General features: G+C 41.5%; 1 protein-coding gene across 1 annotated transcript in view; it reads right to left on the bottom strand.

Moving 5' to 3' along the window:
• erc2 (ELKS/RAB6-interacting/CAST family member 2) overlaps nucleotides 1–12768 on the bottom strand; it is a gene marked incomplete at both ends in the record, with an annotated part of 30853 nt that extends 18085 nt beyond the window's left edge. The window contains 3 exons of the mRNA XM_079218978.1: nucleotides 1268–1342; nucleotides 1674–2102; nucleotides 12094–12768. Coding sequence (XP_079075104.1) covers nucleotides 1268–1342; nucleotides 1674–2102; nucleotides 12094–12768 — 1179 coding nt within the window. The remainder of the gene's footprint in view (nucleotides 1–1267; nucleotides 1343–1673; nucleotides 2103–12093) is intronic.
• Between the last annotated feature and the right edge of the window lie 3720 nt (nucleotides 12769–16488).

Here is a 16488-nt window from a genome sequence, read left to right as displayed (position 1 = left end):
ATCACTGGTACATCGACCTGGTCAGTAAATCTTGCTCTTAATCTATTTTTTCCTGCCTCTGTGTTTCTCTCTTCCTATCTATCTCCCTGCAAACTGGCCTCTCGCTGTCATAAACAACCACACCTGTTTCCATGGTAGCAGCAGGCAGGCTATATACCGTGCACTGTCTCTGGTGAGTGAGGAGGAGAGGGCGGGACCGATGAAGGGGAGATGGGGAGGGAGGACTATTCGTGCTTCAGCATCAGCACAAACACACCAGAGGGGGTGAGGAGAGGGAGACATGCAGGGTCTTCCTGCACAGCACAGGAGGAGGAGGCGGGTCTTCCCTCGCTCTGTATGCAAATCAACAAGATCCCAGAGCACAGATGTCACATGATCGCGTTGGGTGAAGGCTGAGGCCTGCACAGTGCCGATCCAGCCGAGTAAGAGGGGCTGTGTCAGCTCAGCGATGATGTCATGATTTATTTTGAGGAAGTGATGTCAGGCCTCTGCAGTGAGGCTGGTGGAGTCTACAACGGTACAACACTGGTACAGCTCAGCCGCACAAGTGTTGATCTGAATAGACATTTTTATAAAATCATATTTGCATGTTACATATTTGCATATTACAGCTGCATCTGTTCGAAAGAATGCAATGTGTACTGTATGTCAAATGTAATTTGCATGAGCTAAAGACAACCACACTTGATGGTGACGGGTGGGGTCTCTAAAACTGCAGTCTGTCTTCTTCAATATTATTTTTTATGTAATATGGATGTTTGTCATGCAGCTTGGCATGACTGGCTGCTGCACCTCTCCAGCAACGACAGCTGTAATGTTGAACAGTAATATTGATTGTTGATGTTTACACAACTGCTTTGTGAGCACATACACAGTGTGTCTGGCTGTCTGTGTGAGAGAGAGATAGAAAGAAGTGTCAGTGTGTTTACTATTGACTCAGCTGCTGATGATCACAATTTCAACAATAGATTTAGTAGAACCCACACCAGACCTGTTTAGACATGCAGCAGTTTACATAATACCACGCCTGTGAACGTCAGAGATCCAAACACATATAAAGAAACATCTGTCTTTTCACATTTGAACATGTTTAGCTTGTTTGTTTGTATACAGCCATAGTTAGAGGAAGCTTCATACAAAAGGAATGGTAGCTGGACAATATAATGAACCACATATTAATAACCCTAACGTTATTTTTAGTATTTCTTTGAATAGTGGTTGCTGCTGTGCTTACAGTCAGGCTGTATATTATGAGTCAGTTTCTTACTTTCATCTCTATGATGGTCTGCAGGGCCTTGGTTTTGCTTGGATCGTGATGCAGCTGATTTCTTCTGTGTAGTTCCTTTTAGAAAAGATACAATATTATGAGGCACCAGAAGAGCAGAATATATCGTTACCTCTACTAAAAGATGGATTATGTGACTAAATAGTGAAAATTATTGAATATTATTAAATTAAAAAAATGCATTTTAAGTTAGTCTGCACATGTAAACCGTTTAATGCAACTAATGTGTTCTGCAATACAATATGAGCTGTGGAAGAGAGCACGTTGATTATGAAAGACTCGGCACTGCCCTCTAGTGACAACAATAAAATAAACTGCCAATTTTTAGCCGTGTGCAGTGAATCTAATTCATCTTAATAATATCAACACAACCCTGGTCATAGGGTACCTCTCGCAGGTGGATGTTCTCCTTGTCCTTTTGATCCAGAATGACCTCCAGGTGTCCGAGCTGGGCCTCTGCCTCAGCGATGCGCCTCGCTCTCTCGTGCTCCTCCTCCTCAGAATGCCTCCCCGGGGGCAGCCCTTTGCTCTGCAGCATCTCCAGCAGCTTCTTAATGGACTCATCCCTGGCTCCAAGTGTCTGTTTCTGGGTCTCGATCCTCAGCTCCATCTCCTCAAGTGTCTTTCTCAGCAAGAAGAGCTCCTTGGCCTGCCTGTCGTGTTCGGTCTGCAGCCGACGGAAGTTCTCCTCCGTCAGCTCGATGGAGGTATAGTGGTCGGCAGCGGAGCGGTTGCCGCCCTCCTGCTGCAGCAGGTGGTTCAGGTCTCGTTGTGTGCGCAGCTCGTCCTGAAGAGCCTGGATATTCATCTGGAGATGCTGAAAGAGAGACTCTACAATTATTGAAATTCATTTCAGGAAGAAACACAAAGCTATGTTTTTAATGACAACACTAAAATAACTACACTTGAGGGTAACCACATATATACATACATTTCTAAAATGCTTGTTCACACGATTCTGTGGAAAAAAATGATGCTCCAGCAGGTCAGACAGGGGGAACTTACCAATCGTTAGGAGCAAATGGACTATAAACAATTGACATCGTCAAAAGACTGTACTGCTTATTTCATGGGATTTGTTTCTTCGTTCTGGAACAAGAATCAAATTTGATTCTTTTGGAGTCACAGATTGACCTATCAATGTATTAGTGTAGGCTGCTCTGTTTTAGACAGAATTTAAGAGGAACGTGCTCATCACGATGCTTCCCTGCAGTGCAGCAGAGGTCTTTGCCCTCTGACAGTCAGCTTGAGATGCCTGGATACAAATACTGTGATTAAAATCTCATAGGTGGCATCTGCTTATAATGAAGCATAATCTGAGAGCTAATTGAGCAGCATGTAGGAGAATAATGTGTGCATACGGTACATTTATTGAGCCGTTACTGTTGGTGGACATGGAGTCAAACATTTTAGATGAATAAACAGACACTACAACATAACCTATAGAATGCTTGCACTATAGAGTAGGCACAGTAATGTGTTGAAAAAACACATACTTGTTTGTGAGTGTCCAGGATTAAATAAAAATAAAAACACACACACACACTATTAAGCAAACTATATTTCTTTGTGTGCAGGGTGTTGGTTCTGGGTTTATGGGAACACTGTTAGGGCCGAGTTTCTGTCACAGATTAGCTCAGGCTTGGTCTTGCTTGTTGACATTTTCTTCCAGCAGATATCTCCAGAGAGAAATCAATCTGTTCAGAAAATGGCCCAATCAGGATTTAGAGGAGAGCAAGCAGATTATTAAACCCACTTTACAGGCAGTCTGAGGTTATAGGGTTTGAGATACTGCAGGGGAAGGAGCACCAGACACATTTGGATTGACACGATTAAACAAGCCGACTGTTTGCCAGTGTTTATAGGGGAACATATGAGGGTTCATAAGGAGTTCACTTCCTGTCAGAGGTTCATAGGAGAGGAGGTTGTAATGGCACAAAGGGATTGCCAGGTTAAAATACACGCCACACTGAAGGTGACTCTATGTTGTGCACACAACTCGTGGTGCAAACATAGGGACAAACCTTGGTTCTCCTGACATCCAGCAGCTGCAGAGCATGGGCAGAATGAACAGAAAAACAAATGTATGGTAAAAACAGCGTCAGAGCATGATGCAACAGAGACGGATGATCAACACAAGCCAGCCAGAGATTTGAAATGAAAGACACCCATTAGTCTGTCCAGCTGTCTGGGAATCAGCCTTCAGCCCTCAGTCAGAACATAATATTCACAATATACCTATGAAAAAGATTACTCGTTGAGATTACCTTTCTGGAAAATGATGAAGATAAGATTTTAAATGGCATCGATATCAATAACATGGTTTGGTACAGTTTTATTCCACGTCACATTTATATGACTATGACTTGCTGATATTCCTATATTTTGTTGGTGCACATATACTGTATCTCACTGCCAAACATTGTGTAAAATCTAAGAAATAGATCACAAACAAATACTAACTTAATTTACTAGTCAATTCATTAGCTAGTTAATTAATCGGCCACTACTTTTAGAACTGATTCAAAATGTAAGTAATTTTAAAGCAAAAATGCTTTAAAATGTATTTTCTGATTCTAGCTTCTCAAACCTAAATATTTGTAACTTATTTTTGTCTTGTGACTTTAAATGTAATATATTTTGGTTTTGGATTGCTGGCCTGACAAAACAAGACATTTAAAAAGGAAATAATATGATGGAAAGGCTGACATTTACAGATCAAACAATTATTGGTGAAAACATCAGATGCAGCTCTGATTTATTGATGCTATTAATGCCATAGGATAAAACAGCAGTACAATAATCTTGAACATAACTAAAGTAACAAACTGAAACTGTTTTTCCATCGATCTCACATATCTTGTCGGCTCACTTCCTCAGTACAGAACAGACTGAGACAGTACAGGAAACTGTAAGCATGTGCTGCAACCATCGGAGGGCAGTGTTTGTGTTAGATGGAGGAGCTGATGAATTGTTCTGCCGACTGCAGGCATGATCAACAGTTTTGGTCACACTGCCTTCTGAGAGTGAGTGCCATTTGGTCCGGCAACAGAAACAACTTAATACATCTCACCTTCTAAATTTCACATTGAGTGTAATCTCGTTCATTTACCTTGTAGGTATTGTAGGTCACCACTTGTAAATATCATATACAATGAAGAACGAATCATCATCATACCCTTTTTTTTTTTAACTGACAAACAAGTTGAAACAAGTTGTAGGTTATCTTCATCACACACATGGAATAGTCATTTTGATAAAAAATATAGTGTATAGAAAATAAAAAAATACCATACATGTTGTAATCGCACTTTACAAAATGATAAATGACTGATTTCCTTCATGAGTTATGACTGTGTAGAAAATAGGCCCCTGCAAATATTGGCCTGCTGCTACATTACTAAATCCATGTAATATTTAAAACAACCCTTTTCTCTCTCCTCATAGCTTCTTTCTTTCTAATCTCACCTGACACGGGTCCCTCTCCCTTCCTCATCAGCACCCCTCTCTCTGTCCTGATAAATAACCTGTTGTCTTGGAACTAAACTACAGGCAGCCCAGTGATCCCAGTGCACAATTGCGCTGTAGTTTATAAAGACTGTGTGGCCTCTCCTCCTGACATCTACAGCAGAAAACTGTCCCAGTTCCTGTGAGTCAGTCATGACTCAGCGGATATTGCCCTTGTGGTCACCCTGCCTCAAGAGAAGGCTTTTCTTTTGCAGCGTAACCTGAAAAAGAGCTTCCAGAGCTTTCCTAGAGTCAAGGAGAGATGTTCAGCCACAGTGCTCCCCTTTCTAAGTGACACCTGGGGCAGCCAGGGGTAACTGCCTGTCATAAATTAACGTGACTAAGACGCTACGGCAGTGGTGGACCGTCAGGGCCTGCTAAGCCTTCTCTGGCCTAAACAGAATCACAAAGTTATAGCTATTTTATAATTTAATTGTTTTTCACAAAATGGCGTGGATGTATGATTGGTCAGTGGCCCAGCGTGACCATTAGCATGCACTGTGATTGGTCAGAGGGGCAGCGTGACTTCTGTCAACGAAAGAAGGAGAAGTAGAAGAAGCTAGAAGCTAGAACCTAGCTTTTTCCTATAATCTCAGGCTGAAGGCTGAGAAACGGACTTGCTGGTGGATTTACTGTTGACGCCTTTCACACAGAGGGTTACGGAGGGTTATGAGCATCTGGTGAGTAAAATGCTGGTTGTGTTACTGTTTTTACATCTGCAGTTGTATTTATTCATAAACAAGCCACAGCGCTGTTGTTGCTGCTGGTCGAGCCGGGACTGGGGCTGGTCCCGCGCCTCTCCAAGACGCGGCGCCAAGGTGCCAGCAGCTGCGCCGGAGATGTCTTGTGTGTGCAGTGTTTTAGTGGCGCCGTTTTGTTGGATTGTTTTGTTATAACTAAATGTAACTGGTTGTTGATTTGGACAACATGCATTGTCCGTTAATGACGCAGGAACCCGACGGGGTTGGGCTGGTCAGGTGGGTCAGCCAGGATGCACAACATCGCCGAGGCGAGGTTGGAGGCATTTGACTGAGAAGCGCTGTGTAATTGCACATTGCTCCACGGAGTGTCCGCTGTTAATAAAGCGCCTTTTTTTCTCGTCAAAGTGGTTAAAATAGCTCCGTAGGTCGGTCCACACACCCCGTGTAAGCTCCCTCCATGCCTGTGATAGTGCAAAACAATTGTCTGTAAAGCGGAGTGAGCGTCTGCTGTCCACACATGACAGTCTGTATCATGAACACGGCGTGTAGTGGGCAGCGCGGCGTGTATGGAGTGGGTCGGTCTGACAGTAGCTCCCGAGACCCCCCACCCCATTCGTATAGTCCCATGTGGACTATACGGCACTGAAGGCCTAGGTCGAAAACGCACTGCCCGCCACTGGTCTACAGGTATTTGTTAGCTGCTCTGTGTTCTGTACACAGTAGTGCTTTCAGCATGCTAACATGCTGATGTTTTGCAGATATAATGTTTACTATGTTCACAAATATTTGTTGAGAAGGTAAGCATACTAACATTTTCTAATTAGCAACGGACACAAAGTACAGCAGCAGCTGATGGGAATGTTGTTAGTATTGCAGGTATTTGGTGATAAACCAAATAAATGTGAAACTTGACCAGATCATAGCAAAAGACAAAAGGTCAGAGGTCATCAAAGTAACTACAAATGATCTTAAAGGAAACATGAATGTATTTACCAAATTTCATGAGAATCAACCCAATAGCTGTTCTTTCAATACTCTAAATGTTGCGCTAGAGGGATTGTTGGGTTTTATCCCTCTGATTTAGTCATGAATAGTCATGAATATCAAGACTAAATTTCCTAACAATTCATCCAGGTATCGTGATGATCGTGAGTTACATGTCCACAAAGTGGTGGACATGTAACTCATTACTTTAAAGCTACTCTGTACATAGATAGATACTTAAGATGGTGACATTCAAGTCTTTTACCAGGCTGTGCAGCAAGAGCAGCTATATGTGGTGCATGCATGCTGCATATGTGTGTGGGTGTGTGTGTGTGTGTGTGTGTGTGTGTGTGTGTGTGTGTGTGTGTGTGTGTGTGTGTGTGTGTGTGTGTGTGTGGAGAGAGAGTGGGAGTTTGTTTCTGACAGATGGACAGCTCCAAGGAGCAGAGTCAGGGCAACCTACTGCTCACTGCATCCCTAATCTCAGTGTTGTATGTCGTGATGTCTGACAATATAGAATTACACCCACAGCCATGTCAGCAGACGTGGCATTTATTCATCTCCACTCAGCTAGAATAAAGGTAGAGAGCGCTTTGAATGCAGACTTAACACTGTATTCTAAAATATATATTCTTGACAGTATTTATAAGAGTTAATCCAGTGTGCAGAGGACCATTTCATCCTTTTAATTCATATTCTTGTTCATCATATCATATGTTACGAGTTCTCCTCATTTAACAGAACAGTCTACTGTAATACGAGATTACTGTTCAGTTTTATAATACCAAAGACCGGTCCCGGTATACTTACCATTTGCTTTCTTTTATTAAGTGTCACTGTAAAGGTAATATTAAGTGCACCCACAAAATGTTTTATTTACTTAAGTATTTACAGCATAAGGTCTCTAAAAGATGGCACTCGACCCCTCACAAATAACACTGATGATAATGAGTCTTACTATTGTAGAATTATAGAAATATCACCCACACACAAAAAACACAATGAACTTTGAATATACATATCTCAGGAAGATTTGACAAGAAGAAAGCATTAAAAAAAGTCACAGTAGATACTGTATGTGTATATGTTGCCTACTGTAGGCATTGTATATTTTTCCTAAACCTCACCAGTAGTTTTGTCAACCAAACCTCGCCAAACTGTGACTGAAAAAAATTTAAATAATAATAAATAAACAGAAAATAATAATAAACAACTACTTCTATAAATCTTTCTGGCATCAAGCCTGTCAACTGTTTCTAAATTATGAAAATATACACTCTGTTGCTGTGAATCCAACAGTGTAACAGAAGTGGGATAGCAACCTATGTCATCAGCTGTAAGAGGACAATACAAGTTGCACACACACACACACACAGACAGACACACACACACACACACACACACACACACACACACACACACACACACACACACAGAAAACATCTGTTAGGCTGTGACATATGTTCTATACATCACAGCTATGGGATTTAATACTATTTATTTAATATTTCCCCTCACACTGATGCAAAACACTCAGTGATGCACAGACTCTGGGTAATGATAAACCTGAGGCTGTATAATTTTAGCCTACCAGTGCAGGCAATCAATAAACCATTTAAAAATATATAAAGGCTGACTTATATCTACAGCCATGTTTATAAATCAACGCCTTTCAAATTACAAAACCATTCTCACGCAAGTGTGGATTCAAAAAAAAGTTTAGGGTAAACACCCTTTGGTTCGAGCATCCTTTTTTCCCTATTTGAGTTCAAAAAGCACGTCACAGTGGGCCTCCCAAAGTGGGACAGTGGAGAGTCCCTCAAAGCTCCAAGCCATGCAGAGCAGACAAGGACAATGATCCTTAATGAGTTATTACATACATGTATGTGGAATTTGATACTTCGAACATCAGATAAAGATATAGACATAAAGACACACAGATACATATATACTCTTTTTTGTAGAACACCTTGGTTTCACAATCATTTCTTTCATTCATCACTCCTGCCTATAGCTTGTAAACATAGCAATCTCGCAGTTTGCCTGTTTGATTTGTTATTTTTTGCCTCTAAGATGTCAAAGAGCAATACAAATCTAGCATTGACGCATTGTCAACATGTGAACTTGAGGAACAGGGATCGAACTGCCAACCCTGCAATTAGTAGTTGACCCTTAGAATAATAAAAAAAACTGTAAAATGTCAGTTGAAAAGAGTCAAATGCGTTGTGTTCCAATTCTGTTTTCTTGGGTCGAAGAAGAATACTTCTTTATTGTCGAGTTCTGACTTTACTTGTTAAGATGGGTATATTTGATCAAATTTAAAAACAGTGTTGTTCTGGAGAAGAAGACATAGTCATAGACATTCTGTAACACTTCTTATTCCCTTTGCTTTGTTCTTCCATCTTCCACCCCCAGCTTGATATCTCACTAGCTTTGCACTCTGTGAATGTCTCCCTGCTGTAAATCTTAAGACTCCTCTTTTCATAGGGGGGTTTCACAGGAAGTATCCATGAGCACTTTAGACTTTTCACATGATACTTCCTGTGCTCACTGGAGCCTCCCATGTCATGAAATCGCCGAAAAGATCAATACCATTGCTCGCCATGTTTATGAGACTGCTGTAAGCTTGTTTGCCACCGACTGAAGATATCTTAATATTAACTCAACATACTGTGTGGGCTGCACACCTGCTACATCACCATACATATGAATCATAGGTGCAAACGACTAAGAAAACGACTAGAAAAATACAGACTGGTGGTGATGACTAAAACCTCTGAACACACAGTACCAGCTGGCACAAGTACAAACGGCAGAAGCCTCTAATCACAAATGCAAACATCCTCGTCCACACTACAGACTGTACATACACAAATAATGTACGTGCACCCATTTATTCACAATGTGCTCAAAATAGACCCAGCCCCTCACACTTTACTGAGACACAATAGCCCCACTCTGATCACATGCTCACACTTTTAGTGCTTAGTCGCACGTACCAAACGCTAGCTCACAGTAAGGAATACAAAATAAACAAAATATGTCATGTTTGTCTCTGAGGCAACGTATCCAGGCACAGACAGAGCAGTGTGATATGGGAAGCTCAGCCTCCATTTTGGGGATTGCGTTGATGAAGACTGACTGGGTGGCTGAGCAGCAGTGGTCATGACTCAGTCAGATATGGTCCGCTCAAGCTCACACACTTGCCTCCAGCAGCTCTTGTCCAGCTTCACAACGGAACATCAATTTAAGTCAAATGGATCAGCCACGTAGCAGTCTGATCCATTTGATTAGGACATACAACATGTGCCTCACAAAACAGTCCTAAGCTAATCACTACCGCTAATCATGACCATCGACCGTCTTGATTAAAGCTCTGCAGGCTACGGTTGGTATTTCACTCACAATGGAGTTAGTGCTCTACAAAACATATGAAAGACAAACTAATGCATGAATGGTTTTCCATGTTTCCTCAGATATGTTCAAAATAAGCACAAATTCCCAGATCTTATCTTTCACAAAATATATAATGCATGATATTTGCTTAAGTGAAGCATGAGGCACCTGATGCCATTGTAAAGCCATAAGAAATATGTGATGATTGGCCTGAAATTACTTGATTATTAATGAGGCAATTTGCTCCTCAGCCTCTCAAACCATCCCACCGTTAAGTATACACTCACTTACGTAAGAGCACGTCACCGCCAAGAAATCAAGATAGAAAAGACCAATTATAGTAACGAGGCACATCTGCCTTTTATTAGCCGACATACTTCATTATGAACCCAAGGAGGGACATAAATATCATTCAGTACAGAGTCAGAGCTGGACAAGGCTGAGGATAGAAAAGAAAGAGTCCTCTCTTTGTATTGAGCACAAAGGTATGAAAGCCCACACTGTACATCTTTTATATTCTGCCGGACATATTCAGCTCCTACAGTGTATGACGCCAAACTAAAAATACATACAAGGAATCCCACTGAGTATTGAAATCCCAATGAACATAAAGGAATACATGAAATTATGAATGGCTTTAGCCTTGTCAGTGACAAATCAGTTTTTTCTTGAACGGGCACATTCTCCTCTCAAACACATCATAACGATATAAAAGAGTCAAAGTGCAACCGGCTCTCCTCTGGGGATCACCAGCAGGTAAGACTGTGAGGCAGGGAGCTCAACATCTTCCCTTTAGCAGCATGGCACTGCTTCAGGGAAGAGCTGGCAAATGGCAGCCTCTTTAACCTCTAGTCATTTCAGGTAAGCAACAAACTATTTGAAGAGGGGATGTTCACACAAGAGCACAAGCAGACATGCACAAAGACAGATGGGTCTCTGTTAATGGTCGCACTAATAGTAACCTGCTGTGTCCTTGAAGGGCGAAGAGAGAGTGCAGAGTAATGAGTGGCCTACTCAACTGGCTGCTCAGTGTCTGACAGCATCACTCAACCAGGCAGGAAGACACGCAGACAGACCGGCACAAAGACCACATACTGCAGGCAAAACTCGGCCTTTACATTGCTCGAAGTGTGGTACAATCAGCTGCATCATGCCACAGTACTGCCTCAAAAAACTAAACGCTGTAGAGCTCCATCTAGTCAGTCAAGCAATACGCTGACCTATTCCACAATCTACTTCAGGGTGTGCTGCACTTTTCCTTGCAGCTGAAATATAAAACTAAACCATGATTCTGTCTGGGGACAGAGAACTATTTTCTCATACTAAAAGCAAGTGATGATTGGCTGATTTTATATCTGCATTATTTCCATTGTTAGAACCTTTTTTCACTTGACTTCATGCATGGGGCAATTAGGTGATTAACAATAAGAGTTTAGCTCCAAATGTATATATTGTTTACATTTAGTGATGAAACACAGACTGTTGTGTACTTGAGGATGGTGAAGGCAAGATTAACAGAGGTAGACAGTGAGAGATGATCAAAGTCAGAGTATATAAAGGAAAGACAGTAGAAATGGGAAGAGAGAGATAGATTATAACAAAGTGTTTTTAAGCGTACTTGACATGTGTCTTCGGGCCTTGTGCCTACTCTTCTCAGTTCCTGATGTAACTGGGCCATGACTACACCCCCATATTGAAGCAAGCAAAACAATATTTCGACATGTCACACTTTTATGCTAATCAGAAGTTACTATTCACCTGTTGGCAGTATCATTGTTCTTTTCACTTCATCATGAAACAACAAGAGCAGGTTTATATTGTCAAAATTATGGATTATAAAATAATTCAATGCAAGGCACAATGCTCAGCATATTATCTTGTGTTTCAAAAACTAGATGATAGAAAACTAGATTAAAGTTTTTTTTGTACTTGGCTCAAGTGGTCTCTTTGTCATTGATTCTGTACTGGAGTACTATGTGAGGAGAGTGCGTATTAAATATTTATGTGCACAGAGAACTCTTTCCAGAAAGGTTTCAACAAGTACTGAAAACACTGCCTGCATTAATTCTCTTAAACTCTCGAACTGACGACGACATAGTCTATTTCAGAGAAGAGAATAGGGAAAGCAGAGACACAGAGATCATAGAAGACAACAGAAACAGAGCAGAGTAGCAAACAAATATGATGACAGAGTATGACAGTTGAGAGGGCTGGTCTCACCTGGTTATCCTCATGAGTGACTCTCATCTGCTCTTTAAGGATTGATGTACGGGCCGCCTCTTCTTTCCTCATTATCCTCTCCTTCTTCAGCTCAGGACTCCAAAAGCTTTTGATGCTGTTTGTGGAAGATCCCAACTTACTGTCCTTTAGGTCAAGCTCACGGCGCAGCAGCTCATTCTCCCTCTGCATGTCCCTGAACTGGACCTGCATCTCCAGCAGCTCCCCACCACCTCCCCGCACCGCCTGCCTCAGCAGTGCGGAGGGCACCCCCTGGTGGTGGTGGTGGTGGTGCAGCATGGAGAGGGAGCCCAGGTCACTGTAAGACAGAAGGTCAGCATGGGGAAGCCCCACTGAAGCGATGTTTGGACTGCTGCCCATGGCTGTGACGCGGCCCCCGTACATGGCCCGGCTGGTGGCGCGACCCAGAGTCGTAGTGCCTTTTGGGTAGGTGGCAGTGGAGCCCAGGCCCTCGTGGTCACTCAGGTACATGGGCCCCGAAGTCGCATAGGCAGCGTTGAGTGACTGGATGTTCTCCATGGAGAGCGTCTTCCCCCCCGCACCACCCCCGCCCCCGCTGTTGGCCCTCCGATGGCCCAGTCTGGGGGACCTTGGCAGGCGCGGGGACCGTGCGGGGCTGCTCTCTATATGACCGACAGCTCTGGCACTGCCGTACATGTCCTGTGAATTGGCGGTGTCGCCACCAGAGGGTCCTTAAGAGAGGCGCACTGAAGTGTGACTGTTCTGACCCTCTGAGCTGCACATGGGTGACTTATTTCATTCTTTAATGGATGGAACACATCAAACTCAGATCTGCGGAAACAGGAGAAAAGCAGCTGTTAGATGACTAACACCAGTTTGTGTGTCAGATAAAAGGCAAAGAAATAAAGGCATATACTTTAAATAAATACTGTCCAGAGTAAAACAAACAGATTCGGCCTGCAAGATGCTACAGTTGAAGAAACACATTTATATTTGCCTTGAGACTGTTTTAGTCAGCAGCAAATTGTTCTATTTCAAATGGCCCTCAGGAATTGTCCTGCATCATAATGGATTTCCAACCAGCCAACATTTATACATCAAATTAACACTTCTAATTCAGTAAATATAGCATTTTAACCACACAAGACATCAGCTAAATAATAGACTCATTAAAACACAGGTTAATATCTGTTATAATATATGATGGCCAATTATTATATAAGAGAGTAAATATTGATGACAAAATGCACGAGATGTTATTTCTCTTTTGACAGTTAATTCTCTTCAAAAGGTATCAGGTGCATTAGTTTCTATAAAAAAATAAGGGCAGATGCCATGCCTGTGAGTATGATGTTTGACTCTTTTCATATCTTCTGTAGAGAACACTGTGATGTTAGGATACAATGTTGGAAACTGAACCAAAGTGAAAGAATATAAACATTTCAGAAATGCACATACACAACAGGTATACTATAAAGAGCACCTGAATACATCAACATACACCACTGTGTTGCGTCAAACAACGTAACCATTACAATGTCCCCATCTCAATACAATAAAAATCAATTATAAAAGACAGTTAACATAATCATGCCCATGGCATATGACATAAAGTAATCCTCTGCAGCATTGCATTGCCTCATAAACACATACAACTTTCTAATTAAAATAGACATGGGACATCCAATAATGTTATGACCAATGGTGTTATGCAATTCACAATACACTATACAGACTTTCTAGCCACAATTTAATTAAAATAGCATAGCTAGAGCCTGCTGGCTGAAGAGGATAAAATGATATGGGCTTAATGTTTTATGTTGTAATAATAGTTATGCCATTTCATGCCACCTCAAGCTTCGCTCAAGCACAAAATATACCACAGTCTATAATACGTTAAAGCTTAAAATGACACGCCACGACAGTGTCATTATTACATTATGGTAAATATCTCTTTAGGTAAAATACAGAAAAACCGTACAATAACAAATGTTGAAGACAAAGACGGTGACAAAGATTATTAATATCACCGGCCATCTGGTTATGAATAGTATTGGACCGTCTGTGGGACAAAATAAAATGTACTCTTCCATCAAAGTGAACTACAATACCGTCTCCCTCGGGTGACACTTGCTGCTCAGACCCAGTTTCCATGGTGACTATGCCTGGGCTACCCGAGATAAAGCACCTCAGTCATTTGACATAACGGCAGCATAAGTTTCCAAAAAATTGTGGCCAAATGTAGATGGTATGTGTTGCAGCAGTGCCAATGTGACAAGACGGCCTGCCGGCTTTATGGGAACTGTTTTTAACTTGATGTAGATTCTTTTCTTTTCCTTTTGAGGTAGAGATGAAATGGCAATTCATGGCACAGAGAACACGTGTCAACAGGTCTCCTCTATGTTTAAAGTCCAGTGAGACTTTGGATGAGAGGAACCCTCAGTTGCACTCACTGAAACATCATCTGTGTGGAATGACTTAGCCAGGGGGCAATCACTGCAGGCCGGCAGAGGAGGTCAGACAGGCCACTGTCGTCTGTATTAGTAATATTAAGTAAAGGATGTCTGGGTGGGTGGGAATGTTATAATATAAAATGGCAGAGCAAATCACCCAGAGTTTGTTGTAAGTCTTGGGCAGAGAATGTGTTACGGTTTAGCCTAAAAACTGTGTAAACAACGTATGTGTTCCTCTTTAGTTCCTCTGAGAGACACTGGCAAATATAATTTTTATTTTCAATAGCCAGACATCAGAACAAAAAACAATGTAGCTCTTATCTACAGTGGTCAGCTGCTGTATCAGGTCTGTGAAGTCTGGTTTTTAAATGGTTTAGGAGAAAAAACAGCATTCGGCAATGAGCAAAACAAAGAAAGCCACACACACATCGTGTAATAATTTAGTACCGCTGTTAGTATTAGTTTGGATTATTCATCCAATTTTTTAGGCTCATTTGCAACATAAAACAAAGCATCATGTGAAGCATCTTTCAGTCAGTGCTTGTTAGGATCTATTCTCTTTAATGAAGCTTTTCTGTGTTCATATCATGTCATCATTTTGAGACTTGATCCATGTCACCACCGTTGCTGTTTTGTACCTCTTTAAGTTGACTTAGCTCACCTTGAAAACCCTCTTATTAAAGCTGACAGCTGTGTTATTCAACTCCAGCTCTCAGTAATGTATGTTGCTGCCTTTGTAAATGTGAATTACAAGAAAAGTATGTCATGTGATGTGGGGACAAGTAGCATGCCAACTGTGTCATGCTGGTGGGTCAGTGCTCTGGGATGTGAGCCATATGACCACAACGCTTACGCTTTTCCAGCTCCATCTTTGTTGCATGTCCTGCCCCTCGCTCATCATGTTTCCTGCCAGTTTCCACTGTCAGCCATTTAATATAAGGCACATAATGTATGCCAGAAATATGTATTTTAAGTAAACTGCATTGTGTTGATGACCAATGTTCCTGCAAACATTGCTTGCAATAAATGCTCAACACTACATGACTTACACCTTAGAAATAAACAACCAAAAACAAACATATTCACTTTACTGTTACTTGTTTGCCTTTGTTTAGGAGTTTCTGTTTTCCGTCCACACACCAGCGTACACTCTAATCACAGGGCTGTGCCACAATCCCAGATTTGGCAGATTAATTTCCTGGAGCTTTGATATTGGCAGTGGAATGGGAATCCAGTGTAGGGCTGTCTGATGATTATTAAATCAATTAATCATTTTGTCTAGAAAATTGTATATTAGTACTTAGGACTGACTCTAGCAGTCTGAAACAAAATATATTAAACTGACAATAAAACAGAGGAAAAACAACAGAAGATCCCCTCATTTTAGAAGCTAAAATCAATAGTTTTTGTGTTTTTGTTGGCTGAAACAGTCAGAACATTCAGAAATGTTGTCAATTGAAAATTGGATTACTTGACTAATTGGATCAGTACTAGTACAGTGGATATCGCACACACACACAGCACCAAAGCACAGTTCTCAGTATGCTAGGCAGAGGGAAAAGACCAACATGCAATAAGAAGTTATCATATTATTGCAGAAACACTGATAATACTGGAGCACCACAAGGGATGCCAGCTGAGAAGGCCAATTGTAATCATCCACCCCACCCCACCCCCACTCAACAGTTAACTTTACAAAGGATATTTAAAACAAATAGAGAGTAGGTGCATACTACTTTATTATTGCTCTTTATTATTTAAAACTCATGGCCAATGTCTTACTTTCCTTTCTGACCAGGCATATTCACACTGCTCAGATGTTAGTGAGCAACTACAGTAGGAGGACAGCAAATGCCAGTATAGGCCATGAAGAAATTATCACTGGCAATTCAGAGAGCAGTGGTGCATTAACGGAGAGGAGGATATAGATGTCCTGGCAGAAAGATTTCACCTCAGGCGATGC

The sequence above is a fragment of the Taurulus bubalis genome (genome assembly GCF_910589615.1).
Source record: "Taurulus bubalis genome assembly, chromosome: 5".
Taxonomy (NCBI): domain Eukaryota; kingdom Metazoa; phylum Chordata; class Actinopteri; order Perciformes; family Cottidae; genus Taurulus; species Taurulus bubalis.
Note: the sequence above shows the minus strand (reverse complement) of the source record. Positions and strands in the feature narration are given on the sequence as shown.